Raw genomic sequence first — 22873 nt, 5'->3', positions numbered from 1 at the left:
GCTGTCTAAATTACAAAGAAAGTTCAAACGTGACATTGTTAAGAGTGCATCCTTAGTAATGGAAGAGTTTAAAAGTTCCAGACAGAGGGAGGTATGTTCTGTCCGGGCCCATAAATCAGGCTTGGCATGTGTTACATGTTATGCCTGTGCTGGCTCTGGCCATATTGCCAGGTACTGCAAATGGCCGGGTACGATGAAGGAGAGGAAATATTATTCTGTGAAATGTTTTAAATGTGGTCACTTTGGACATATTGCAAGGAACTGTTACTGCACAAGTAATTGTGAGGGGCCTAGCAATATTGTCAGGGAGCACAGGCATTTTCACAGACATAATGGCATTTTCTCTCAGTCTGTCCCAAGCCACGGGCAAACTCCTCAAAATGGCCAATTACAACCAGGGAGGATAGTGAGGTCTTGATGTAAACTCAGATTATAGAGTTTCTATCTGGTCTCTGGTCTTTCATTGTTTGTTTTGTTTTAGCTCCTTTTATTCTTCTTCTATTTGCTAAGTTTGCTCTTTTGTTATTGAAATGAATTGTTAGACCAGTGTGGTTTAGACAGGAGGCAGAAGGGCCTTATCTGAGGTGCAATGTGATTGCAATGATAATAGGATTTGTTAGTTGTTGTTTTTTTTTTTTTTGCTGTTTTCTATCAGACCCCCCTGTGGTTTTTAACTCCAGGTTTCCATAGAATTCATAATGATAAGAGTAACACAGATCACAGGATAATAGAGTCACATCCATGGATGCTCTGATTTGTTGCTTGAACTAAGATAGGTAGGGAGGTGTGTGTTCACCTAAGCTTTGAAGTTCAGCTGTAAAACTGACTTTGTTTGTTTGTTTTCCTGTGCATCTTAGATTAGATAAAGGGTATTGTTTCACACTGTAGACAGTGGATCATACATGCAAGTCAACTCATGCAGTCTTTATATGACTGTATTGCCAACACGCCATATTCACTCAGTGAAGAGGCTAAACAGTCATTTTCCTCTTTGAAAACAGCACTGGTATCAGCTCTGGCTTTGGGACTCCCAGACTACACTAAACCTTTTCAATTGATGGCAGCTGAGATATCCTCACATGCTACAGGGGTGCTCACACAAAAACATGGAAACAAACAGAGACCTGTGGCATACATATCAGCTCATCTGGACCCTGTAGCTAGAGCCGCACCTTCTTGTGTAAGAGTAGTAGCCGCAATTTCACTGTTATTAGATAAAGCTTCTGAGATTGTTCTTGATCACCCTCTTCTAGTTCAGACCACTCATGATGTACATGGCATTCTTAACCAGGTCCAACCTAAACATATTTCAATGGCCAGACACCTCCGTCTCCAATGTTCCCTACTACTGCCGCCCAACATTTCCTTTGCCAGGGTTCAGACTCTTAATCTTGCGTCTTTGCTCCCTTTAGAGTCTGAGGGGGGTACCATACCTGAGGAAACTGCACTCTCCAACTCCTTTGACCCATCAGAGTCAATGCATGATTGTGTACAATTAATGGAACAAGAGACTCAGGGCTTACGTAATGTACGTGACAAGCCACTCTGTAATGCTACATTTGAACTTTTCATAGATGGCAGTAGATATGCAGATATGAATGGACAATTTCATACAGGTTATGCGGTAGTAACTCAGCATGAAGTGCTGAAAGCAGAACCTCTCCCTGCTAATCAGTCTGCACAAGAAGCAGAACTTACGGCATTAGTTGAAGCTCTAAAAATAGCCAAAGATCAGACAGCAAACATATACACTGATTCTAGATATGCACATGGCATTATTTTCGATTTTGGCGTAATATGGAGAGCCAGAGGTTATATGACTGCTTCAGGCCAACCTGTTAAACATGCCTCCCTCATTAGACAGATTCTGGAGGCAGCACAAGAAACTAAAGAAATAGCGGTGATAAAGGTAGCTGCACATGTGAGACTCGACACCGAGGAAGCCAGGGGTAACGATAAAGCCGACAAAGCAGCAAAACAGGCAGCACGTAAACCCTTACATCATGCCCACACACTAGATAGCTCTGAAGATGATGAGGAGAGATTGAAGGAAGCTCAGAAACAGGTAGACGACGAAGAACGAGGGCAGTGGCAGAAAAAAGGGGCAGAAGATCAGCAAGGATTATGGAAAAAAGGAACTTTGTTGTGTTTACCCAGAGCCTGGTACCCCGCAGTGGCGAGTGACCTCCACCTACCTACGCATGTATCGGCAAACGGTATGACGCTCAAGGTAAAAGAAAGGTGGTTGGCTCCAGGCTTTGGTAATTTCGCTCGGAACATGTGTGCTGCATGCGCTATATGCCTGGCACACAATCCAGGTCAGACCATTAAAACCCCAACCAAGCATCATGTAAGACCACTGTATCCCTTTCAAAGACTCCAGATCGACTACATCCAGCTTCCTAGGTACAATGGATACGAATATGTGCTTGTGTGTGTGGACATGTTCTCAGGGTGGCCAGAGGCTTATCCAGTTCGTAAAGCCTCAGCAAAAACTACTGCCATTAAAATAGCACATGAACTGATACCCCGTTACGGCATGCCTGAGGTGATCGAGTCAGATAGGGGTACCCATTTTACTGGAGAAATATTCCAGAATGTTATGAAAATGTTGGGAGTAGAAAACCAGTTTCACACTCCGTATCACCCACAGAGTTCAGGTAAAGTGGAAAGATTAAATGGAACAATAAAATTAAAAATCCAGAAGGCCATGGCAGAAACAGGAAAGCCTTGGACCGAGTGTCTACCACTTGCCCTGTATTCCATCCGAAACGCCCCAAGGGGGAAGGCTAAGCTGTCACCACATGAGATTCTTTTTGGTAGAGCAGCAAATTTGGGTTGTTATTTTCCACAACAACTGATGTTGAATACTGAGACTTTAACTGCTTATGTACAAGAATTACAAAAACGTTTAACTAAAGTGCATTCGCAAGTTTTTGCTTCCCTTCCAGATCCAGAAAATCTCGAAGGAGGCCACAAGTTGGAACCTGGTGATCAAATCTACGTGAAAAGACACACCAGAAAGACTCTGGAACCGAAATTTGACGGACCTTTCCAAGTCTTGTTAACAACTCCAACAGCAGTCAAGCTTGAAGGAAAGGCATCATGGATACATGCAAGCCATTGCAAAAAAGCAGTATAAGACTCATGATATTGATGTTAATAATGTTAACCTCAACGGAATGCATGTATGTGGGAATCCCGCAGCCGGGTACTGTAGCCCCTTGGGACAAAAACCCTCTTGGTGTATGCTTCAGAATGTATCTAGTTTTGTGGATTTGGCTCACAGATTGGTATTGCAGCACTCAGCTTTGTGGGATCTGCCTGAGGGTACATCTTGGATATGCGGAGAAGGAGCATATAAATGGCTTCCCGTAGGTATAAAGGGTACTTGTACATTAGGACGCCTAACCCCGGCTACTTTCATAATTTCGAACAAACAAGTGAATATGCAAGCCGTGCCCAAGCACACACTGTATAAAAGAGCTGCAGATAACTCACCACGTCCCTCGGGGAGGCCACATATAGTACAAATGGGAATTCCCAACAAAATTGCTAGTACCATTTTTTATTTATCCTATGTTAACACAGATGTGGGATAAATTAGTTAGAGCCACGGATTATCTAGATGACCAGATTTGGGATATATTGGACATATTAAATACTAGTATAGCTGTACAGAATCAGCTTATAATAGTCACTAACCAACATACCCTGGTATTGGATTACCTAACTGCCTCACAAGGGGGTATGTGTCAAATCATCGGACCCACCTGCTGTCATTATATAGACCCGAATAGTACTATGAGTATGAGATTTAAATTAGAAGACGTACAACGACTCAGGGATCAGTATGACAAAGACAATGACCAAAATAAGGATAGCTGGTGGTCAGATACCTTTTCTTTTCTTAACCCGGCCAATTGGTTCAGGGGGATCGGTGGGTGGGTTACCGGGATTATGCAAAGCCTAATACATACAGTTATAGTTATTGTAATTATATATGTATTATTCAAGGTTGTACTCAAGGGTATCTCGGTATGCACAAATAAATTTTGTGTAATGGATGCGAGAATATAAAGTTTTTTTGTTTTTTTTTGTAATATCACAAAAAGAATGACTAAAATAATCGTCTATATGACAAGGTTTTGAATGGAATATGTCAAAGGGGGGATTGTGAAGAGCGGAACAAAAATGGTTACCTCAATGAACCAAAAAGAATTTGTGATCAATATTGACCTGTCCATTCAAGGACATTTTAGCTATAGTGTGAAACCTATTCTTTGTTTGTGAAACTGCCACTTAGGCGAAACTGTACTGTCTTGTTTGTTGTGAAACTATCACATAGCTGAAACTGTTTTTTTTTTGTCTTCTCTTTTCTTTCTTTGTTTAAACAAGCAAAACTTGTATAACCACTGAAACTACCTGTACAGCTATATAAAGAGGGGATAGCACCTTGAAGGCAGGCGTGCTTTCAGAGGCTTCCCAGTGATATACTATACGAGACGTGTCTTGTGTATTATTTCTGGTGATTCCCCACTTCCAAAGGCTGCTCCGACTGAGTGTGGTCCCGACACCTGCACTTATGTTGCATGAAATAAAGGTGAGAGAAGTGCATAAAACTAAACATTATAAATTGTGATGAGTTGAACTATTTTTTCCTCAACTAGCGATTTTCCAATTTCTAATATAGTAGTGATGTCACATTAAAATTAGATGTCGTTCTTTTACCCTGAAGCCACCAACACCAGAACCTGTCTTTTATGAATGGGGCTACTATTTCCATATCTGGCTTCTGTATTATGCTCAATGTAACCTGATTTACTATCAGAATCACTAAAAAAAAAAAAAAAAAAAACGTGTTTATTACTGACCTTTATCTATAGGAATTTCGTCCTCCTCATTTTGTTGATCACCCATCACATACGTCTCCTCTTCTTTTTCTTCTACTTTAACCTCCAGTTTAATATTGGTCAGATCTTCACCCTGATTTCACAGATGTAAAATTCAGTACACAGTTGGAGAAGTCTAAAAATACATTCTACAATGAATCCTGTGACACCCATTGATCCTTCCTTTGTGAGCGTTATAATTTATGCATCTTTTGTATATATATTGTGTGAAATACACAATTGCCAATTGTATATTTAGGTAATTGTTGTATGGCCAGTGGTTGTTAGTTTTGTATTATTTGTACCTGTTTAAAAAAAATAATAAAATACAATTACCGTATCTGAAAAAATATATACATTCTCAAAGTGCATTTACACTGGATGGAACGTTCATTTCCCAATTAACGTAGGGTGAAATGATTTTTAAGTTTGCTGAAAAATCATCACTCTCACAGTACATCATCCTGCGTGAACAAGACATGTGCTGCTGAAAACAATGTTATTCTGTGCACAGAGAACCATAGTGTGTGGTCAGCTATTAAACCCTCAGTGATCGGCTTGCATGTAGCTGACAGGTGGCCGTTTAATGGCCTCGATCTGCCAGTGTAAATGCACCTTAAGGGTATGTGTCCACATTCAGGAAACGCTGCGTTTTTGACGCAGCGCTGAGCCGCAGCGTCAAAAACGCAGCGTCCAGATGTTACAGCATAGTGGAGGGGATTTAATGAAATCCCGTCTCCACTGTGCATTAAAAAACGCATGCGTTTTTCCCGCAAAAACGCACATGCGTTGCGTTTTTACAGAACGCAGCATGTTGCTACGATGAGCAAAACACGCAGGAACACCGCAGGTGACCGGCCAGTGACCTCAGGTGCATTTTTGGTCAGGATTTTACCTGCATAAAATCCTGACCAAAGCCTGAAGCAAACCTGACCGTGGACACATACCCTAAAGGGTATCTATAAGGCATGGAGGTCATAGGAAGCTGAATAAAATGATACCTTGCTATATGCGATCTGACGTCTTATTACACAGAGATCCATGTTTTTCTTATATGTAAATGAGCTGTTCCAGGCTATGGGCCATAGACTGATCTGTATGAGAATCTGTCTCCAAGGCTTATTTTACATGAAGGAGAGTTACCAGCGTGATGTGTGATCTCTTCTCTCCTGATCTCACCGCAGAGCTACTGTATGTGTGATTATACATGACACATCTGCTGACTCCTCTCCACTTTCATCTCACAGGCAGACAGGGTTGCCATACAGCAGAGCTGTGAGAGCTGCAGCTGCTAATGTGTTTGTTATCAGAGAAAGTTCAGTTCTCCTGTTAGTTGTGTGTTAGTTACATGTCTCACATTGGTAACTTCCTCCCTTCTTATAAAAACTAGCTCTGGAGGCAGATTCTCATGAAGATCAGTGTCCTATATATTGCCCTCAACAGCTCATTTACATATAAGTAGAAGGTTGATTTCTCTTGAATAAGACATCAGATTACAGATAACAAGGTATCATTTTATTCAGCTTCCTATGACCTACATGCCCATGAAGTCGGCTTAGAAGTGTTGATCCTACTGACAGACTCCCTTTAAAAAGAACCCGTTATGTCTGCAAATGCTATCTACCTGCAGATATAGGGTTACACTGCAGGTTAATAGCGTTCAAATGCTGTCCAGCCGCCTTACTGAAAGCAAGGCTACCAGGAGAAAATGAACTTTATTCCTCCTGGGGGCCGCCAGCTTTCAGTCATAGAAATGTGCCCGGAGCGGCTGCAGTTGTGTCATTGTGAACAACAGCTGCAAGCGTGCCCCATCACTTTGATTGACAGCTCACTCTTGACAAATGCGCTGCAAGCAAAGTGCCAGGGCGTGCTTATAGCCGACGCTCACTGTGTACTGAACATTGACTGTTTCCATATTAGCTGCGCCAATATGACTGAAACCCTGCAGCTCCCAGGAGGAATAAAGTTACCGTATTTTTCGGATTATAAGATGCAATTTTATGATCCCCAAAATTAGGGGGAAAATGGAGGTGCGTTTTATAAATCGAACACTGTTCTTACCGAGAGGGTCAATGCTCCGGGCCTGGAGCTGGGGGTGTTGAGGTGGTTCTGCGATGTGCGTTGGTGGTACGGTAGCGAGCGGTAGCGGTATATGGCGGCAGCCATTCTTCTTCCGGGGTCCGGCTTCTCACTCAGTGCAGATGGAGGAAAGCCAGGATCTCCATCCGCGCCTGCCTCTACTCGAGGTCTCCAGGAAAATGGGCGCGTATGCGGCACAGGCGCAGATGGAGATCTCGGTACCAGGATCTCGGAAGATGGGATCTCAGCACCAAGATCTCCATCTGCGCATGCGCCGCCCCAGCAGCCATTTTCCCGGAGTCCACCACATGGTAAACAGTGGGCTATCACAAAAATGTCGGCAAAGCAGCACCGAACACCCCCAGCGCCACTCTTGCCTCCTCCAGTAGGGATCCTGGGACCCTGCTCCACTTCGGCCTGCACCACCGAACACCCGAAGCATCGCACAATCGAACACCCCTTTCTCCCAGTCTGGGGTCCGCAGCATCGCCCCACTCCTGCCTCCGCCAGCCGCGATCCTGGGACCCCACTTCACCACAGCCACCACCCCTGGTAGGCAATAAGACGCCTGGATTGTAAGAAGCACCACCATTTTATTTTAAAAAAAGTTTTTTTTCCTATTTTTCCCCTCAAAATTTGGGGTGCGTCTTATAAATCGCAAAATATGGTAATTATCTCCAGTAGCCATACTTTCAGCAAGATGTCCAGACAGCATTGGAATGCTATTAACCTGCAGATTAACCCTATACACATAGGTTGATACACATGAGGACATGACAGGTTCCCTTTAAGACTATGTTCACCTCAGGCTCTATAAGAATGAGGTAGGTGTCTTGGTTCAGTCTTACTTGATGATCCTTTTTTACACTGTCATTGCGGCCTAGAAAAACTTGAGAATACAAAGGACTGGAACATCTCTCTGGCGGATTTTTCGTACACGATCCATCTGCTGGAATCACAGAGACAATGACAGAACACACTGTATGTAATCCTCAAACTTATGTACACTATAAACAATAGAGGTCTCCTTACTCTGCTGATCAGCCCTTATATACATCTCCTCCTCTTTGTCTATGACTTCGATCTTAATGTCCAGTAGACCTTCAGCCTAAACAGACAAAGTAAGAAATACAGAATTTAAAATAATTTCATGCACAGTGTCTCTAAACTGAAATGAAATAACATTGTAAAATAAGTCTGTTTTATTTACCTGATGAACCTGCTGCTTTTTGTGACAATCCTGGGAATGCAGAGGACCAGGACATTTCTCCGATCTTGATCTTTTTTTGGACAGACCTGTAGTAAAACACAAACCGATGGAGATAAGAATGTACATGTGTATATACACAAGTCCAGTTCTGTCAAACCAATTTTGCAAACCACAATAAAAGTCAGTCAAGAGTTTAGAGGAATGATAATGACACTCGCTGGTAATTAAAAGGTTCTTAATTATAATTGGAAAGTGATTGCAGCCCATATATAGCAGCATCGAGGAGCACACATTCTGGCCAACTGTGTCAATATGCCACAGGTCTGAACTTTTATTCATGCAGAAGCACCCTCTCCCAGCAACAGGAAGCTGGGAGTGCACTCCTGAAAAGCCATTATGGGGCATAACCTTTCTTGTCACATGACAAATCACACAAGAGGAACGGTGACAGCTTAGAATTTTACTGATAAATTGTTTTATTTAAAGGGAACCTGTCAGCAGATTTTGCCGCTATAAGATGCGGCCACCGCCTTTCAGGGCTTATCTTCAGCATTCTATAATGCTGTGGATAAGCCCCTGGTCTGACCTGCAAGGTAAGAAAAATAACTTTTATTATACTCACCCGGGGGGCGGTCTGGTCCGATGGGCAACGCCGGTCCGGGTCCTCCCATCTTCTTGCGATGCCGCTCTCCTGTTGCTTCATCGCTCCCCGGCATCGTGCTCCTGAGCAGGCGTACTTTTAATATAACATATTCCGCAGCGGTTTACAGTTTTGCACACATTATCATCGCTGTCCCCAATGGGGTTCACAATCTAAATTCCTTATCAGTATGTCTTTGGAATGTGGGAGGAAAACAGAGAACCCGGAGGAAACCCACACAAACATGGGGAGAACATACAAACTCTTTGCAGATGTTGTCCTTGGTGGGATTTGAACCTAGGACTCCAGCGCTGCAAGGCTGCAGTGCTAACCACTGAGCCACCGTGCTGCCCTATTGAGTGCGCAGGCGCCGGGAAATAACAGAGAGGCCCAGTACCTGTGCACTGCATTACTTTGCTCTGCCCTCAACAGGGTAGAGAAGTACGCCTGCGCAGGAGCACGATGCCGGGGAGTGGCGAAGCAACAGACCCGCACCTGTGACACCAATCGTACCGCCTCGCAGGTGAGTATAATAAAAGCATTAAGCTACTTACTGGTAGCGGCGTTTTTCGGAGGCCCATGACAGCACCACGAGAGAGTGGATCCGCCCCTTAGGAACAGGAAACCCACAGATACAAAAGGGTGGCACCTCTCCCACATATCAGTTGTATTACAGAGCCTGAGAGGACTACCGCAGTTAATGACAAGCAAACGCAATATTATACACAGTTAAACACAATATTTTTAATAAAGTAACAATCCAGATATCACACGTGAGACACCCCATCCTTTTTTTTTACTTAAAGGGCCACTGTCACCCCCTCCAGCCATTATAAACTAAAAGAGCCACCTTGTGCAGCAGTAATGCTGCAGTCTAACAAGGTGGCTCTTTTAGTTTTTGATTCCGTTATTCCCTCAATAAAGCGTTTTAAAATTTGCCCTAACTACCTGTCCGTAGACCTGGAGGCGGTCCGAAGCCTCCTCTGTGAATCTCCCAACGGACGTCACTCTTCTCTTCTGGGGGTGTGGTCGCCGCCCCCTTCGCGCTGTTTCTTCTTAAATCCGGCGCCTGCGCTGTGCGTGCCTGCCTGGGACAGGCGCAGTCTTCATTGTCCGTCATAGGTCAGATGCAGGGTGCCTGACTGCGCCTGTGCGGGCAGTGCGGCCACCCTGTTGCTGAATCCCCGCCCCGCACTGTGTTATTCATTATGCACAGTGCGGGGCTGGGGTTCCTGGGCATGCGCACTGCGCTGTTCAGACGCTCCCCCGGTCCCCCGCCTTCCAGCGTTGCCGTAATATACAGGTTTCCTTGCCAGCGTTTGGAATGAAGCAGCCGCAAATAACAACGCTGGAAGGCGGGGGAGCTGGGGGAGCATCTGAACAGCGCAGTGCGCATGCCCAGGAACCCCAGCCCCGCACTGTGCATAATGAATAACACAGTGCGGGGCGGGGATTCAGCAACAGGGTGGCCGCACTGCCCGCCCAGGCGCAGTCAGGCACTCTGCATCTGACCTATGACGGACAATGAAGACTGCGCCTGTCTCAGGCAGGCACGCACAGCGCAGGCGCCGGATTTAAGAAGAAACAGCGCGAAGGGGGCGGCGACCACATCCCAAGAAGAGAAGAGTGACGGCCGTTGGGAGATTCACAGAGGAGGCTTCGGACCTGCCTCCAGGTCTACAGACAGGTAGTTAGGGCAAATTTTAAAACGCTTTATTGAGGGAATAACGGAATCAAAACTAAAAGAGCCACCTTGTTAGACTGCAGCATTACTGCTGCACAAGGTGGCTCTTTTAGTTTATAACGGGTGGAGGGGGTGACAGTGGCCCTTTAAAGGAAGTGCAACCCCCACGTGAATAGGGAGGGAACTAAGGGTGCTGTCATGGGCCTCCGAAAAACGCCGCTACCAGTAAGTAGCTTAATGCTTTATTTGGACTCCCATGACAGCACCACAAGAGATTTACAGAAATGTAAGCAATTTTAGGGAGGGACCACAGCCTGCAGCACCCTTAACCCGAAGGGGAGATCTGAGGAAAACCCCAAGTCCAACCGATAGTGTTTGAAAAAGGTGGAAGGGGATGACCATGTGGCCGCCTTACGTATCTGATCGATTGACACTCCAGACCTTTCCGCCCAGGATGATGCCATGGCTCGGGTGGAATGCACCCTCAGATTCTGCGGAGCCAGACCCCCACCTGCCGTGTAAGCCAGAGAGATAGCCTCCCTAATCCATTTAGCTAGTGTGTATTTTGACGCTCTAACCCCTTTCCTAGGACCTTGGAAGGATAGGAATAGTGCATCATCTTTCTTCCAGTCATTAGTAACTGAAATATATTGTAAAAGACATCTCCTAACATCTAATGTATGGAGTTCATTTTCTTTAGGGTTAGAAGGATTAGGGATAAATGAAGGTAAAACTATCTCCTGCGATCTGTGAAACTGCGATGCTACCTTTGGTAAGTAGGCTGGGTCTGGCCTGAGGATAACTCATAAATCCTGTAAAAATTCTGTATACGGGGGAAGTCTAGAAAGCGCCTGGATGTCTCCTATTCTGCGAGCTGATATTATAGCTATCAGAAAAGCTGTTTTGAGAGATAACATTTTGATTGAGGCTTCATTTAAGGGCTCGAAGGGGTCTTTTGTTAGAGAAGAAAGGACTAGATTTAAGTCCAACGGTCCCATTTTATTTTTATGTAACGATCTAGCTCTACCGACTTGCCTTAATAAATCTCGACACCCAATAATTGTTAGCAATATTACACGAGAACAGGGCACCAAGTGCTGATACCTGTACTCTCAGTGTGCTTGTGGAGAGATTTAACTCTAACTCCCTCTGCAGAAATTCTAATATTTGGCGTATCGGTACCCCTTCACTGATGTTAAAATCTGAGGAAGTCAGGAACTTTCTCCAGGCTCTAGAGTAGATTCTCGTTGTTATCTGCTTCCTACTTTTTAAAAGGGTATCAACCAAATTAGAGAAGAAGCCTTTATTTTTTAATAATGACCGCTCAAACTCCAAGCCGTTAAATGGAGTCCCTTCACTTGTGGATGGAATACCGACCCCTGGAAGAGCAAATTTGGAATGTCTGGTAGCACCCAGGGATCGCCTACCGACATTGTCCTGAGCCATGCAAACCAGGTTCTCCTGGGCCAGAAAGAAGCAATCAGAATGACCCTCGCACGATCTTCTCTGATTTTCCTCACCACTAGAGGTAAAAGGTTCAATGGTGGGAAGGCGTAAGCCAAAGTAAAATCCCATTTTATGAGGAATGCATCCACTGCCAGCGGATTTTCCGTGGGATTCAGAGAACAAAAGTTTTTACTTTTTTGTTGTCTTTTGTAGCAAATAGGTCCACCACTGGCCGACCCCAACGGCTGACAATCTTATTGAAGACGTCCCCATTTAGAGACCATTCCCCTTGTCTTAGTATATTGCGGCTGAGAAAGTCCGCTTTTATATTCTCCTTTCCTCTGATGTGGAGAGCAGTCAAAGATTGAAAATTCGCTTCTGCCATCTGGAACAGGCGATCTGTGACCTGCATCAGAGTATCGGAATGTGCTCCACCTTGATGATTTATATAGGCGACTGCCACCTGGTTGTCGGAGAGGATCCTGACGTGGTGGCCCTGCAGATACATGAGGAGTTTTTTAACTGACAACTCAATTGCCAATAATTCCCTCTGATTGGATGAAGACGTAGTGTATGATTCCCATTGACCCTGAATCACAATGTCATCCATGTGAGCCCCCACCCTGAGGAGCTAGCATCCGTAGTTATCACCCACAATATATCTATTATCCAGGGACTCCTGCCGACAAATTATCCCTATCCAGCCACCAATTTAGGGATTCAAGAGTTGCCGGTTTGAAAGTTATTTTTTCCCCCAATACACCCCTCAAGATTTTGTCATTAATCAAAACATCTTTCTGAAGGGGTCTAGAATGAAATTGTGCCCATCTTACTACTGGGATGCAAGATGTGAGGGATCCCAGCAGGGACATAGCTTGTCGAAGAGTCATAGAGGGTGTATTAATCGCCTTTAATACCTGATCTTGAATCTGATTTAATTTATTTTCTGGAAGGAGACACTGTTGTGTAGTTGAATCTAATAACAAACCTAAAAACTTTTGAATTTTTAGGGGCTGCAACCGGGATTTTTCATAATTAATTATCCAGCCCAGGCGTTCCAATTTAACTCTAGTTACCTCTAATTGAGACAAACAGTGTTCCACTGAGTTCCCTGCTATGAGGAAATCATCAAGGTAGGGAACAATAAGAATATTAGATTCCCACAAATGAGCCATAACCTCCGCAACTATTTTTGTGAATACCCTAGGGGCAGAAGTTATACTGAAGGGAAGTGGTCTGTACTGAAAATGGTGAACTACACCCCCCATTAATACTGCTACCCTCAGGAATTGCTGGAAATCTTCATGAATGGGCACATGATAATAGGCATCTTTTAAATCGACTACTACCATAAAACAATTTTTAAACAGCATTGTTATTGTTGAGTTGATGGACTCCATCTTAAAGGTATGTTTAACCAGATAACTATTAAGATGTCTGAGATTTATAATGGTCCTATAAGTCTTATCAGGTTTCTGAATAAGAAACAGGGGAGAATAAAATCCCTTCTATCAGACTTTGGAACCTCTATAAAGGACATTTTTCGAACAAAGAGACCACACCTCTTCTTCTAGAGCAGATTGTTCCAGGGGAGAAGAACGTAAAGGAGTTAATTAAAAATTATCCCGTGGGGTACGGTAAAACTCAAGTGTGAGACCCCGGGAAATAGTGTTTTGTACCCAAACACTATTTGTGATCTCTGACCATTCTGAATAGAACTGCAATAGTCTACCCCCCCACCGGAATTCCTAGTCATTTGTCCTTCTTCCTCTCCTTTGAGGAACGACCGAACATATATCCTGTACCTCTTCTACGTCTATCATCCCACCTAGACCGATCTCTTACAGGTGAAAAGGCACGCTTTCTTCCGCGACCAAATCTTTTCTTATTAAAGGGATGACGATAGGACCCAAATAGATTAGGGAACTTCTTTTTGTCATTTCCTGCTTTCTCTAGGAGTTCATCCAAGGTGGGCCCAAATAAATATTCTCCTTTGCACGGAATAGCACAAAGCTTTGATCTCGTTTGTATATCACCTGGCCAGCATTTTAACCATAGGGCTCTCCTAGCCGCATTCGAGATTCCTGCTGCCCTAGCAGCCATTTTAACAGAGTCAATGGAAGCGTCTGACAAGAAGGCAGCTGCCTCCTGAATCACCGGTAAAGCAGTCAGAATAGAGTCCCGTGAAGCTCCCTCTTTCAACTAGGTCTCTAACTGATCCAGCCAAACCATCATTGATCTGGCTGTACAGGTTGAAGCCACCGCAGGTCTTAAGGAACCGGCCGCCATCTCCCAGGTACCCTTTAGAAAGGTGTCCGCTTTCCTGTCAAGGGGGTCCTTAAGGGTTCCCATATTCTCAAAGGGGAGAGAGGCCTGTTTTGCCACTTTGGCTATTGCTGCATCCAATTTAGGGGCTTTTTCCCAATTGATGACTGCCAGGTCATCAAAGGGATACCTGCGCTTCTGTGCTGGTGGTAAGGAACCTTTTTTCTCAGGCTTCTTCCACTTTTTATTAATAAGTTCTTGAATTTTTTCATTGAGAGGAAAAACTCTACGTTTCTTTTGCTCCAATCCACTAAACATAATTTCCTCCTTGGAAAGTTGGGGTTTGGGTTCTGTTATGCCCATTGTTCCTCTGACCACTTTAACTAACTTATCTATCCTCTCAAGGGGTAGACAGAAGCGAGCGGTGTCTTCGTCGGAGGAAGAGGACGATGCAGCTGAACCAGAGAAAACTTCCTCCCTATCCTCATCCGCTGAAGAATCGGAGAACAATGGAGCTTTATATTTAGAACTTCCCGCTTGAGATAGGCACTTTATGGATTGTTTGACTTCCATCCTGACCATCTCTTTCAGGCTTGCGGCCATAGTAAGGGATTCCTCCGCTGCCTGAGGGGGCAAGTAAGGCAATCTAATCTATGTAGATATAATGCTCTCACCCCCTCCCCCTTCCTGAGACCTCACCGTTGTCAGGACTCTGAACATTTTTTACCTTTTGTGCATTACTGCCCTTTTCCAACATGGCGTCTTTGGTCTCATGTGCACTTGTCTTCCTGCTATAAAACTCCACCCCAGCCTTCAGTCTGTGCTAGATTTTTCTGCTTTGCATCCAGCTCCTGATTACTCCCTGACCTTGCACCTGCACCTGCTCCTGTGAACCTGTGTTGGAGATCCTGCCACTCTGCTCAGAGTTCCTGCTGCATACACCAGTGTTCAGTAATCCTCCTTCATCTGCTGCTCGTGTTACTTCCATCTGCATTTGTTGGACATGTAAGCTGTTTGCTGCTCTGCAAAACCTGAGACTATTAACCAGGCCTCCCTGGTTGAGCTAAGATATGATTTGAACTGCCTTATAGCATATCTATCTGTGTCTGGACTAGTCAAGGATCTATTGGTGTCAAGTTTCCTCAAGAATAACTGTGCTTCATAGACTTTCTGTTTGTTTGCATCTACCTCTGAAGTTTCCTATTGACTGCTAAGCTGCGTTTATCATTTGCACCAAGTGTTGTGGACTTGAGTTTCTCTCTGCACCTGTTTGAATCACCGTGTGATAATATAAACTTTACCACTTATAAAACTGTGTCCTGTTGTCTTGTTCCACGCAAAGAGTCTCCTGAATTATCCCCTATATTTATTACAACCGTCTGCTGGATACAGGGAGGCACATAGTTTTTTAGGGCACGAATCAGGTAAGGGAACCCCGCAGATGCCGCATTCTCCGTGCTTCACCTTACTGACACATTTCTTCCCCTAAAATAAAACATATGAGGGGAATCACGTCACTGGGTGAACTTTCACGAAGATCACTTACCAGCGGCTGCCCAAAGAAAGGTACCGGAATATGAGGGGGATTCTTCCTGGCTGATGCTCCAGATCCCTGTCTGGAGGAGCTTCTGCGGCCAGATTCACTACTCCTTCTGTCGCGTTCCTTTCCTTTGGGCTTCTGGGACACCTCTTCCAGCAGCTGAGGCTGCTGTGCCTGCTCGTCCTCCATACTCACAATATGAGGCCAGAAGCAAGGAACCACGATCCGGAGTTCTTCTTATAACCCCTCCTCCGGTCACCAGATATGCCCAGCGCTCCCCTGATTTGCTGCCTGCCTCCCCCCAGGTGCAGGAGGACATCTCCGGGGTCTAAATGGAAGCGGCATGCAATTATCGGTGGGCGCCACCATCTTGGATACACCGCGCATGCGCGGGACCCCGAAAACCCAGAAGTGAGTGCCGGCTCCGCCCCTGACATCACCCCGGCTCCCAGCGCTTCCTGTCGGCGCTTAGAGCAGCGTAGGATGCCGGCTAACCAGCAGCACACCGGGTGGCGCCACCAAATGCGCCGCCGTACACAGAGCCCCCAGCCATTGTTCCGGGAAGAGGAGACCCAGGGGACATACTCACCCAGCGCTGGTCCCGGAGACAGGACACCACTGGTGACCGCTCCCTGCTGAATGTCACTGCCGTGCAGCCCTGCCAGGGCCACCGTGACATCTTCCAGGATCTCCGCATCGGCCGAGGTAGGAGACCCCCCCGCTACCTGAGTCGGCCGGCCGGCCTGGGATCCTTTTGTAAATTCTGTAGGATCCCGTCACTTTAGGAATAGGAAACCAACTGATACGTGGGAGAGGTGCCGCCCTTTTGTATCTGTGGTTTCCTGTTCCTAAGGGGCGGATCCCCTCTCTCGTGGTGCTGTCATGGGAATCCGAATAAAGTTATTTTTCTTATCTTTCAGGTCGGACCATGGGCTTATCCACAACATTCTCGAATGCTGTATATAAGCCCTGAAAGGCGGTGGCCATAGCTTATATCGGCCAAACCTGGTGACAGGTTCCCTTTAAACCTTTTACTAGCAAGGGCACAAGTCAGAGCTCCCTTCCCTCATCTCTCTATCTGTAAAGTCTATAGTGAACCTAAAGGTGGATCCAAGAATTTTTCTAACTATTTGAACCCCTTTTCCCAATTTGGCCAATGAGGTGTCTTAATTTAACGAAAGATGGAGGGGTCTATTCATTCTACTAAACAGGAATGAAGATGAGCAGTGGCACAACTAATTATTCTGGTACGAATACATTAACTATGACTCAAATGTCTTCAAGCATTTGGTAAATATGTGCATGTAGATGTTGAGGAGAGCCATAAGATCAAATACTTAATTAACCTCAACACATAAGGTAATTGAGAGAAGCAACCTATAACATGTATTGTTTAACCTTACATAAGTTTTCCTCAGACAAAGTAAGACACTGAAGATGGCTGCCATTTCCTGTTTTAGCAGACCATGCGGTCTGGTATCCAAGATGACGCCCACCAAGATGACCTCATGGATCCACCCACAGTGACGCCCACTTTGATGACCTCACGGACCAACCCACCTTGATGACCTCATGGATCCGCCCATGGACTTGCTCATGCCCAGCCCAACCCACTAACCAATGGAATACATCCGATCACTCCCATTTTAGAACTAACCGAGCCCCCTTACAGGAGATATATAACATTGTGTTTGACTAATAAATCTTTTCTTGGAGCTGAGCCACACATTGATCAAGGAGAGTTACAGCTGACTGTGTCTGGTGTATTTCTTTAGTGCACATGATCAATATCCATTAGGCCAGGAGTAGGCAACTAGAGAATTGAACATTTATATTAATTGTTCAACCCTAATATTTGGCCGCCCAACCTGGGGCCAGCAGAGGAGAGCCCTGAACCCTGAAAAACCGGCGGGTGGAACGGCTGGATGCACTGAGTACCCCGAACCTGGAGACTGATCAACTCCTTAACAGAACACGGTAAGTCTGCTGATTTTTATAATCTGTAGTCTTTACCTGTGTCCTTCGGGGTATCCTGTGCAGATTGCCTGACCGTGTCCGGTTTTCTTGGTATCTGTAAGACGGCAGAAAGGGTATCTCCGCTGCTGGTCATTTAATTGCAAGAACCGTCACGTTTTAGTTGCCTACTGCCTGTTACATGTTGTGAAGAGGGGAGATGACGTAGTAAAAAAGAGAAGTATTGTGTAAGGACAGTCAAAGCAGGTTTCTAAGAAAGAAAAAAAAAGCAAGTGTTTACATAGGGCTAGAGGCAAGTGATAAAACAGGAAAAACAGGTTTGTTTTTAGAGAAGGAGAAGCATTGTGTTTGGAACAGGACAGGTTTCTAGGAAAGAATAAGCGAGTGTAGAAAAAAATAATAATTTTTGTCTGTGGTATACGGTTGTCGCCTGTGATAAGATTTTCAGTTCTGTATAATAGAGACTAGGACCTTGAGTGATTGACTCGGCCTAGGGGGGGCTCGGTAAATCTTGGAGCGAATTGGCTCAGTTCGGGCATAATAAATTGTGTAGCGGCTCATCAAAGCTTGGAGTGATTGACTCAGTTTGAGCCAATTAAATTTATAGTTTTCCTTTTTTTTTTGCCCCGTGACATCGAGTGAGTGACTCTGCACGGGGACCGGTAAGTTAGGGAGCAATTTGACAAAGTAGGGAATAATTGGTTTGTAAAGTACGGAGCACGGAAGTCAGACAGGGACCACGTGACAAGAAGCAATAGGAACTGGGTACTGCAGACTCAGTTCCCTTTAGAATCTCAGGTTTGAGTCATCTCCCCCGTCTTATTGTTTGTTTGGTGTTTGTTATCTTGATAGATAGATAGATATATATACTGTATATCTATAGAAAGATGGAGAAAGTAATGCAGTTCTGCCGTATGGGCACTAAGCCAAATTCAGATGGCAAGTTAGACTCATGCACATTAGTGGAAATTGTGTGGAATGCCAGAAGGGGGGGATGGTTACAGCCCCTGGAGTGGAAGATTGTCTTAGAAAAAAAAAAAAAAAAGAAAAGAAAGAAAGAAAAGGTATCCTAGAAGATAATGGATTGTTGTCTATTGCTAGGGCAGGAGAAAGAGTCTCTGAAAGTCTGTATAAAAAAAAAAAAAAAAAAAGGAAAAATTGGAAATTGGGTAGAAGAGAAAAGGAATAGAAAGAATAGAGTTTTGAGTTGTGTATTACAAAACCATTTTGTTAATGGCGAATGTGTTAAATGTAATAGCAGCCAAAATGGTGGCCCAGAGCCATGTGGTAAATGTAATGGTGGCCATTTTGTTAATGGCGAATGTGTTAAATGTAAAAGCAGCCAAAATGGTGGCCCAGAGCCATGTGGTAAATGTAATGGTGGCCATTTTGTTAATGGCGAATGTGTTAAATGTGATAGCAGCCAAAATGGTGGCCCAGAGCCAGGTGCTAAATGTAATGGCGGCCATCTTGGTGGTGGTAAATATAATTCTGATGGCGGCCATTTTATTGGTGGTAAATATAATTCTGACGGCGGCCATTTTATTGGTGGTAAATATAATTCTGACGGCGGCCATTTTATTGGTGGTAAATATAATTCTGACGGCAGCCATTTTGTTGGTGGTAAATATAATTCTGATGGCGGCCATGTTGTGGATGGCAAATGTAATTCTGACGGCAGCCATGTTGTGGATGGCGAATGTGCTGCTCCTGGTGGTGAACATCTCAGATTAAGGCTACACGCCACATCACCAAATCCTTGTTACCCAGTAATGACCACTGATGGCCAATACTATATTCCTTCAGGAAATAAAAGGCTTTACCCATGTTTCCTATCTCTGTTGTTTCCAATGGGGCACCAACCCTTTCCTCTATCACTCCTGTTGTGAATCCAGCAGTCCTCCCACCTGGATCGTCCCCAGCACCTACCCTTTCTACTGTCACTTCCACTGCCAATTTAGCCGCACACCCACATGAGATGCTCCAAGCAGCGGCCTCTCCTCCCAATGCTCCCACAACAGCACTCTCACGCAGCCTACATAACCCTATGCCCAGTACCTCACAGGCTGTCTCGCAGCCAAGCGCACACCTGTATGGGACGGTGGCGACTGTAACAAGGGGGGCTCAATCTGGGAGGGGGATACCAAAAGCACAGGAAGCACAAAGGGGAGGGAATGTTGGCAACCTATTTTTTTGAAAAAGAACTTCCTGAGGGACCCTTGTTAGTTGGTGGGAAAGGGTGACATAACAACAATGGAGACAGACGCTATTGTTAATGCTGCCAATTCTCGGTTAGAGCACAATGGAGGTGTAGCTAGAGCTATAGTGGAAGCAGGAGGGGCGACTATTCAAGCTGACAGTCAAATCATTGTTGAGTCACGTGGTCAGATAGCTGTTGGGGACATAGCGGTGACTAAAGCTGGCAATCTTCCTGTGTAGAATGATCATACATGCTGTGACCCCTACTTATGACCCTATTCATCCAGACGTTAGTGCTCAACAACTTCGTGCAGCAATAACTCGCATTAATGAGGACAGGACTGTTAAAGCTTTTAAGACTGCCTGCGTCACCTGGAGCCCACACCATGATACTGGAGCTGCCCAAATAGAGCCCCTCATTCCAGGACTGTTACCTCCTCCGGCTCCTCATACACAAGGGACTACATCTGCACTCCCGGTGCCATCTCTACTCCCGCTTCAGGTGCCACCGCCAACAGTGCCAATGCTCATGTCTGAGGAGCCCACCATCTATGTCAAGTTTACACCCCAGCAAGCTGCTACTCTGTTGAACCAAGTTCTAGATCCAGAAAAACAGCCGATGCCTTTCTACAGGAGCATGACGAGACATGGGACTCTGGTGTTGAGTTCTGCCAAAAACCTAAGACAAGGGCCCCGGATGAGTTGGCTGACCTATCAATGATTAATGTTGCCAAAGGTTTCCAGATGCCTCAAAGCTGATGCAGCCATTGTACGATGACCTCAAGAAGTCAGCGTTTCCACTATGTACTAAATCCGTGGAAGCTTTCTACGCTTTTAAACAGGCCATACAGTCTGCACCAGCTCTTTGAATCCCAAATCCTGATATCATCTGAGGACATCCAGTCCTCTTAATGGCTCCACACGACATAATTGCTATTGTTGGAACCTAAACATATGTTGGTGCAGCATCATGTGAGACTCCAATGTTCGCTCTTGGTTCCGGATAATGTCACTCTTGTCCGCTGCAGCATCTTCAAACTGTCCACGCTGCTTCCTCTTTCCAGGGGGGATGTGGATGATGATACTGATGCTCTCGGAGAAGATGCCTCTACACACTCAGAGGATCATGACTGTCTTGAACAAATGCATGAAGAAGTAGCCTCCCAGAAAAACGTGTCTGAAGACCCACTCCCACATGCTGACCTGACGTTCTTCACTGATGGTTCCAGATTTGCAGATGAAACAGGAAGATTCCATACGGGATATGCCGTGGTTACACATGACCAGGTCATCTCAGCTGGATCGCTACCACCGCACATGTCTGCACAAGAAGCGGAACTTAAAGCTTTGACACTGGCTTGTCAGGAAGCGACGGAGAAGGTGGTCAACATCTATACGGATTCAAGATACGCTTTTGGAGTGGCTCATGACTTCGGCAGTATCTGGGCAGCCAGAGGATACCCAACGTCCAGTGGAACTCCTGTAAAACATGCTGCTACCATGCAAGAACTTGTGGTCACTCTGGATCTACCTTCAAAGGTTGCAGTGATCAAGATCAAAGCTCACGGGAGATTGGATTCTCCAGAAGCAAGGGGGAACTTCTTTGCTGACAAAACGGCAAAAACCTATGCTGTGGATCCATTTGGGAAAGAAAAAGCAGCGGTGTACGTGTCACAAGACACTGAAGAAGGGACTAAAGGCTCTCTTATGAGGATCATCCATCTACATCAAGACAAGACATCAGATGATGAGAAGAAGTCATGGCAAGAAGGAGGAGCTAAAAAGGATGAAGATGGAGTCTGGAGGATGAACAAAAAGGTCTGTCTACCCCGTAATCTGTACCCTTCAGTGACAGAATGGGCACACGGTATCACCCACAGAGGCAAGAATCAGATGAATGACCTAATTTGGAAGACTTATATGGCACCTGGAATCTCTACTGTTACCCAAAAATATTGCAAGTCCTGCCTTGTGTGTGCAACATGCAATCCAGCAACACCTCAGAAAGTTACTCAGAAACATTTGGCTAAACCACTTTATCCCTTTCAGAAAATTCAGATTGACCACATTCAAATGCCAAAAGTAGGGAAGTACGAGTATGTACTGGAAGTGACTGACATGTTCTCAGGATGGCCCGAAGCCTATCCAGTAACCAACATGACTGCCAGAGTGACTGTTAAGAGACTGGTGACTGAAGTAGTAAGCAGATATGGGGTCCCAGAGGTAATTGAGAGTGACCAAGTACCTGTGTTCACTGCAGCACTGTCTAAGGAACTATGGACATTGGTGGGAGCTGATTTGGGTTTACATACTCCATATCACCTACACAGCAGTGGGAAAGTAGAAACACTGAATGACGCCTTCAAAATTAAAATACTGAAAGCCAGTTAGGAGGTCAGACTTGGACAGACATTTTGCACGTTGCCTTATACTCAGTCAGAAACACTCCAAGGGGTTCCACTAAACTCACACCATACGAGATTCTTTTTGGGGGGCCTCCAAGATTGGGTCAATATTTTCCACAACAGCTAGCCTTGGGAAGTGATACTCTTGTAAATTCTGTAATTGTTGTTAATTGTTGTTACTAAAGAACTGTCAGTAACACATGTACGAGTTTTATCATCCATTCCAGGTCCAGATTCCAGTGAAGGTACCCATACTTTCTAACCTGGTGACTACATGCTGGTAAAGAAGTTCATCAGAAAGACATCCCTGGAGTTGAGATTTGAGGGTCCCTACCAAGTGCTCCTGACTACTCCTACTTCAGTCAGGATTGCTGAGCGCCTCCTGGATCCATCTCTCACATTATAAACTTCTTAGACAGGTAGGGACAGAGTAGGATCTGACCTGCTTGTCAAAGTCCAGCTACAAAGGGAGGTTTTCCATAAGGGAAAACTTGTCTCAAACTGGTGAAAACTCCAATTCCCCCTCCCGGGCAAGACGG

At 45.1% G+C, this 22873-nt stretch overlaps 1 protein-coding gene across 5 annotated transcripts in view; it reads right to left on the bottom strand.

The window, feature by feature from the left end:
* The window catches only part of LOC143765022 (uncharacterized), a 48367-nt gene that overhangs the window by 9817 nt on the left and 15677 nt on the right, over positions 1 to 22873 (bottom strand). For 3 of the 5 annotated variants that reach the window (XR_013213312.1, XM_077251245.1, XM_077251243.1), the window contains exons 3-6: positions 8182 to 8267; positions 8004 to 8079; positions 7820 to 7920; positions 4875 to 4986 (exon numbers count right to left, since the gene is read on the bottom strand). Coding sequence is in view for 4 of the 5 variants with exons in the window: in XM_077251245.1 (XP_077107360.1) it covers positions 4875 to 4986; positions 7820 to 7920; positions 8004 to 8079; positions 8182 to 8267 (375 nt within the window). In the remaining variant the exon portion in view is untranslated. The remainder of the gene's footprint in view (positions 1 to 4874; positions 4987 to 7819; positions 7921 to 8003; positions 8080 to 8181; positions 8268 to 22873) is intronic. The other 2 variants (XM_077251246.1, XM_077251244.1) reach the window with 1 other exon arrangement.

The sequence above is a fragment of the Ranitomeya variabilis genome, chromosome 4 (assembly GCF_051348905.1).
Source record: "Ranitomeya variabilis isolate aRanVar5 chromosome 4, aRanVar5.hap1, whole genome shotgun sequence".
Lineage (NCBI taxonomy): Eukaryota > Metazoa > Chordata > Amphibia > Anura > Dendrobatidae > Ranitomeya > Ranitomeya variabilis.
Note: the sequence above shows the minus strand (reverse complement) of the source record. Positions and strands in the feature narration are given on the sequence as shown.